Source organism: Anomaloglossus baeobatrachus, chromosome 4 (assembly GCF_048569485.1).
Source record: "Anomaloglossus baeobatrachus isolate aAnoBae1 chromosome 4, aAnoBae1.hap1, whole genome shotgun sequence".
Lineage (NCBI taxonomy): Eukaryota > Metazoa > Chordata > Amphibia > Anura > Aromobatidae > Anomaloglossus > Anomaloglossus baeobatrachus.
In genome coordinates, this window is record NC_134356.1 from 405370018 (window position 1) to 405376873 (window position 6856).

Below are 6856 nucleotides of genomic sequence, written 5' to 3' on the forward strand. Positions count from 1 at the left end.
ACCATTTACCGTAGATAGGTGCAGGGAAAGGCAGTCATCATCAACCTGCCAGGAGAAAACAACACCGCAGCCGTCTGTGGGACCCGTCCATCCAGCCGTGTGTTTTACCGAGAACTGTGTCCTCATCATTGGGCTGAGTGAGTACCACCGTGCCGTGCGGCACAGCGCTGCCCCCGCAACCCTGCACCTCACCAGGCCCTGTAACCCGCCTGCAATCCATCCCTACCCCATCATGGGCCCGGGGACAACCAACCCCCTACCCACGGAGGGGAGAACTAACAACAAAGCTGCTCCCTGTCACCGCTCCCGGGATCCCCGTCCAGAGCAGCGGTGGTGTCACCAATATCACCACAACCGTGGGTGGCGTCACGTACAATAACCAAAATCCCCACAATCAAAATCCATTCCCTTTTCACTCACGGGCGAGGAGCGCCGCTCGGGTCCCCGGGATCCGGCCCACCGCTCGAGCCACCACCGAGCAGCAGCGACAGCCGCAGCAGCAGCAGCGGCCGGACCCGAGCAGTGGGAGAGCGCAGCGTCCCCTCCTCCGCCCGCGACAACTTGGCGTCACGAACAGGATCCTACCGTTCTACCAACTGGTGGAAGTGCGCCTTGTGTGACCGCCGGAGGTGTCCGGCCGAAGATTTGGAGAAGCCGCCATCTTGGGCGCGAAGAATTCCCGCTCGAGCGTCTCCTCGAGTAGTAGAGGCGCGAAGGCCAAAACCCCGCCCCTGTAGAGGAGGAGCCGGAAAGAGACTAAGGGGGACGAAATGGCGGCTGGTCGCATGTGAGCGCGGCTATAAAAGCAGGGACGCCAGGACCCTGCGGCCATCTTGTTCCTGGGAGAGGCCGCCAGCAAGTTGTACATGCCGTCCCGAAGCACCGTAGCCCCCGCGCCTGGAACCGCGGCGTGGGTGGAGATCCGGACCGTGCAGCTCCAACAACGGCTGCAGGTCAAAATGCAGCTCCTCTTGGAGGAGTGGGAGACCGACATGGCGGAGGTCATAGCGACCGTGCGGAGACGCGAGGAGGAAGTTGCGGAAGGGAGGGTGAGTGACCCACGCCCCGATACCCCTAGTGGGTCGGTCATCGCGGCTGCGGGACCCAGTCTGAACCCTCTCGCCCTACTGCCTCCCTCGCCACCCGTCCCGGCTGACGTGACCCCGCCACTAGGCCCGCTACCCCCGTGATCGGTAGCGATACCTCGCATGTCCGCCCAGGCGGACCGACCTGTAGCCGGAACCCGTAGCCGACCGGAGGTGCTACCATGGAAATCCCCGAAGCCTGAACCGGAGGCATCCCCCGAGAGATTCCCCGAGCCGGAGCCGACAGACCGCTCCATGCCGAAGACCCAGCAGAGGAAAATCCCTGTGCCCATCCCCCACACCTCGGCTGAGGTTGCGCCGGGTTGTCGCTGCAAGGCGGCGTCTAAGGCCAAGTCACCGCGGGACCTTCTGCCCAGATCACCAGCAGTGGGCAGTGTCCAAAAGGTCTCATGGGGCCCGACCCATGCGCCGGAGCTCGCAGCAGCACCGTACTGGGATAGGGAGCCGGTACCGTTGGGCCCAGAAATCGAGGAAAGGGAAAGGAAGAAGGCGGAGTTGGTGGCCCGTGCAATCCGGGAGAAGGAGAGCCTCCGCCAAGCGACCTTCCATGTCCGAGGCCCCCTGTATGAAGGGCAGGTGAGGCGGTTTGATGTCCGCCGGGGCTATGGCTTCATATACGAACCGGGCCTCGAGGCCGAAGTATTCATAGCCCGGCGGGATGTTAATGCCCACCTGCCGGAGGAGCACCCAGGCCGTAACCTGATGCCGGGCGACCTGGTGCAATACACCCGGCACTGTGGGGAGAGGGGGTGGTTTGTGCTGGATGCCAAGCTGAGGGGCAGCCAAGAGGCCCGGGTGTCCACCGCGTCCCCTCCCCCAGCAAACACCGAAGAGTCGGAGTAAGGGCAGCGGAATGCCGTTGTCACCGTCCCCGTTGGGACCACCAGTGTTTAAAGTTTGAAAGTTTGAAAATGGTAAGAATAATCAACTGAGATGTCACCTGATTGAAGCCTTGATTTACAGCTTGATTTGAACCGGTCGTTGCCGGCAACTGGTCCCCGTTGGGACCCCCCTTCACCATTTTGCATAAGGAACTCCTTATGAACAAGCCTGAGAACTTGCAAGGCAACCACAAACTTGTGGCATGTAAATAAATATGTTGTTGTGGCTTCCACCGTGGCCGCCTCCGGAGAGGCAGTTTGGAGGAAGGGCCCGCAGTGGAGTAGGCTGGGGCCCAGCCACCACCGGAACCGGTGGCGATCCTCTGGGGGTTTCAGGGGTTCCCCATGTACGTGGGTCCCCTGAAAAGGACAGAACCCGCTCGGGCAACTTGGTGGCTCGAGCGGTGGGCCGGATCCCGGGGACCCGAGCGGCGCTCCTCGCCCATGAGTGAAAAGGGAATGGATTTTGATTGTGGGGATTTTGGTTATTGTCCGTGACGCCACCCACGGTTGTGGGGATATTGGTGACACCACCGCTGCTCTGGACGGGGATCCCGGGAGCGGTGACAGGGAGCAGCTTTGTTGTTAGTTCTCCCCTCCGTGGATAGGGGGTTGGTTGTCTCGGGGCCCGATGATGGGGTAGGGATGGATTGCAGGCGGGTTACAGGGCCTGGTGAGGTGCAGGGTCGCGGGGGCAGAGCTGTGCCGCACGGCACGGTGGTACTCACTCAGCCCAATGATGAGGATACAGTTCTCGGTAAAACACACGGCTGGATGGACGGGTCCCACAGACGGCTGCAGACAGTATCACACAGGATAGGATTAGATACACAGCTCAGAAGACAGTATCACAGGATAGGATTAGATACACAGCTCAGCAGACAGTATGACTCAGGCTAGGATTAGATACACAGCTCAGCAGACAGTATCAAAGGATATGATTAGATACACAACTCTGAAGACAGTATCACACAGGATAGGATTAGATACACAGCTCAGCAGAGAGTATCACAGGATAGGATAAGATACTAGGCTCTGCAGTGTCACACAGGATAGGATTAGATACACGGCTCAGCAGACAGTATCAAACAGGATAGGATTAGATACAGAGCTCTGTAGACAGTATCACACAGGATAGGATTAGATACATGGCTCAGCAGACAGTATCACACAGGACAAGATTAGATACACGGCTCAGCAGACAGTATCAGCCAGTCTAGGATTAGATACACAGCTCAGCAGACAGTATCACAGGATAGGATTAGATACACAGCTCTGCAAACAGTATCACAGGATAGGATTAGATACACAGCTCAGCAAACAGTATCACAGGATAGGATTAGATACACAGCACTGCAGACAGTATCACCGGTACACACACAGGCCAACAGGTGGCAGGCGGAAGGGGGGGAGAGCGGGGGTGTTTTTGGAGACGGTAGCAGCGGCGGTGGTGGGGGGAGGGGCGCCGGTACTCACATGCAGAAGCACACAACCACAGCAGCAGCGGCGGGGAGCAGAGCAGGGGCTGCGTAGAGCGGAGGGAGGGGGTGTCATTGGTGACGGTAACGGCGGGGGGAGGGGGCGGCGGCAGCAGTAGCGGGGGCTGGGTAGAGCGGAGGGAGGGGGTGTCATTGGAGACGGTAACGGCAGGGGGAGGGGAGGGTAGTCAGCTACGCTGTGAGCTCTACAATGATGGTGCCGATCTCCTCCCTCTGCTGTGATTTGGACAGCCCAGAGGGCGCGTCAAGGTCACAGCAGACGCCTAATCTAACGTTACTAAATGGGGTTGGATCCCGACCACTGTTCTCTATGCACAGGGGCTGCCATAAAGGAGTGAGTAACTGTCGTTACACACAAGAAAAGCCAGCATGGCCCCCAGTGCCTTCAATAAAATTAGAATTAAATAAAAACTAATTAAGCAGTGATTTTAATTTTGTATTAAAAATACTTGATTTCATAATCACTCTTTTTAGTACAAAAATAAAAAAACCGCGACACCCTACCTTTAATGCAGGGCTGCCTGAGGGCCCATAGATCACAAGTAGCCAATCTTGACAGTTAGCCTTGTCCTTTGTGCCCTTGGATTTATCCAGAATGTTTTGAAATTATATACTGTATATGATGAGATATTGAAAACTTTTCAGCACAGATTGTTGAACCTCTCACCGTGTTTCCTTCTGAAAAATTCTGCCTCTCTAACATGCCTTTTTTTACAGTCATGTAACTTAGTCAAAAATTGACCCTCAAGCTGTTTTACATCAGTACCCCTAACTTTTCTTTCCTGCTTTTTGTTAAGCTTGTCCCAACTTTTTTGAGATGTGTTGCTGTCAGCAATTTATAAATGAGTATTTTATTCAAATGAGTTGGAAAAATGTCTAACTTTCAACTTATGATCTGTGATCCGTGTTGCCATAAACAAAATAAATAAGAGATTTCCAAATCATTGCTCTCATGTTTTCATTACATTTTGCACACCATCCCAATTTTTTTGTGATTGAGGTTGTATAATGTCCCCCATTGTTACCCTATATACTATAATGTCCCCTTCTTTTATCCCCATAGTGTATAATGTCTGCCATTGTGGCCCTCATACTGTATAATGTTTTTCTTTGTGGCTTCCAAACAGTATAACATCCCTCTCTTTGTCCCTCATATAGTATAATGTCATCCTCCTGTTTCGCTCATGCAATATACTGTGGCACCCATAAAGTATAATGTTTTCCATTATGGTCCACATATTCTAAATGGTCCTCATTGTGGCCCCCATAGTTGTATAATATCCCCCTCTCTGGTCACCATACGGTGTAATGTCCCTTTGGTCAGGTTAGTTGATGTTTGTTTGATGCTTGCCATTATCCAGTTTCTTCTTCTGCATTATATTCTACAAGCATCAGTGGTTTCCGCAATCTGCATCTACTACATCTTTAGACCTTTTGGTCAATCATCGACTTTTGTAAGCATTATCATAAAGTGCTGAGCGAACACTAAGTATTCGGGTTTGAGTTATTTGTACCGAACGCTTAGTACTAATCCAGTATTCGTCACGAATAATGAACCTAATGCAAATCAATGGAGATCCCGAGCATTTTTCTGGGAAATTTTCAAGAAAAATGCTGGGATTCCCCTTTGACTTGCATTAGGTTCATTATTCATGATGAATACTGGGATAGTACTAGGTGTTCGGTACGAGTAATCTGAACTCAAATATTTAGTATTCGCTCATCACTAATTATCAACTGTTATATAAGGACTATTCACATTATATAATCATCTTGAATATCTGTTATCTGTATTTACTGCTGCAGGCTCTTTAAAGGAAACCTGTCACCAGATTTTTCACTATTAAACTAAAAGTCTCACCTTCTGCAGCTCCTGGGCTGCATTCCATGAAGGTGCACCTTGTGCCCTGACTCCCCTTGCAGGCCCCGAATATAACTTTATAAAACATGACCGTTACGTATGCTAATTACCTGTGTGGCTCAGATGGGCGGGCTCATTTTCTGCTCCTGTCCCCCCCTCCTGCCGCTGTTCGCCGTCCTCCTTTCTTGATTGATGTGATGACACCTTCATCAGGTGCAGTTCGATCTGCCATATCACGGGCAGAGTAGAAAACATAGCTGCCCTTGCGCGCGCTAATGAGTTAAATGCGCAGGCGCGAGGATTAGGTCGGGTATGAGGATGACGCTGGTGAGGTCATGCAAAGCGCCGACCATAATCTCGCTCCTGCGCATTTAGCTCACCAGCGCGCGTGAGGGCAGCTATGTTTTCTGCTTTGCCCTTGACATGGCAAAGCAAACTGCGCCTGCATGAGCGGACTTAACTGCACAGGCGCGAGATTTGAAAATGCAATGAGGATGATGACTAAGGCATCATCACGTCAATCAAGAAAGTAGGACGGCGATCAGCGGCAGGAGGAGGGACAGGAGCAGAAAATGAGCATGCCCATCTGAGCCACACAGGTAATTATCATACGTAACGGTCATGTTCTATAAAGTTATTTTTGGGGTCTGGAAGTGGAGTCAGAGCACAAGGTGCACCTTCATAGAATGGAGACCAGGAGCTGCAGAAGGTGACACTTTTAGTTTAATAATGAAAAATCTGGTGACAGGTTCCCTTTAACCCATTGTCTGCTGTATATATTACAATCTGCCATCGAGAGGCTGTTCACGTTATGCTATAATCATCTCTGTAAACTCAAGTGGTCTCTACAACCTACATCTACATCCTGGGTCAGACATGCCTTTTAACACTTAATCTGGTCTCCAGTTTTACTCTAAACTCCTGGATCTGTGGCTTCTAGTATGTCTTGCTCTGCTTGCTTGTCATCCAGCATAGACCACAAACCTAGTCCTCACCGTTGTGTCACCGTCCTTCTACGGTGGTTTAATGGACCCATCTCACCAGATGAACCTAACAATTTCTCTGATTTTTTTTTTAACATTTTAGGAGGATAAAATCTACTGGGAAAGCAAAATTTTTACAGAGAAATACAGAATCAGGCCAAAAAGAAGAGGAGGTGAATGCTGCCCGTGTTCCGCTAACTGAAAAGCTATAGAGACAATGAGCTGACTGATTTCAGAAGACTATAAAAATGATGCTTCCACCTCATTATGTTGTCCCTCAGCTATCGCTTCTTTTTAATGGAGTTGAGAGTTATATATTTTATACAGTTGTGTGTTCTCTATAAGTATTCATATGCAATTCACAAAGCAATTCCTGAAATAATGTGAGTAGATCAATACATTCAGGGGGTTAACTACGTAATATCTAAATTATCAACATTATGTAATTTATTTTTTTTACAAAACAAGCTTAAAGGGGTATTCTGGGGACAAACATAAAAAAATATTCATGCCTATAAAACTACCC

General features: G+C 50.8%; 1 protein-coding gene across 1 annotated transcript in view; it reads left to right on the plus strand.

Annotated features, from left to right (window-relative positions):
• LOC142302450 (uncharacterized) overlaps window positions 1-6542 on the plus strand; it is a 106894-nt gene extending 100352 nt beyond the window's left edge. The window contains exon 6 of the mRNA XM_075343512.1: window positions 6434-6542. Within this exon, the coding sequence (XP_075199627.1) occupies window positions 6434-6542 (109 nt within the window). The remainder of the gene's footprint in view (window positions 1-6433) is intronic.
• The last annotated feature ends 314 nt before the right edge of the window (window positions 6543-6856 follow it).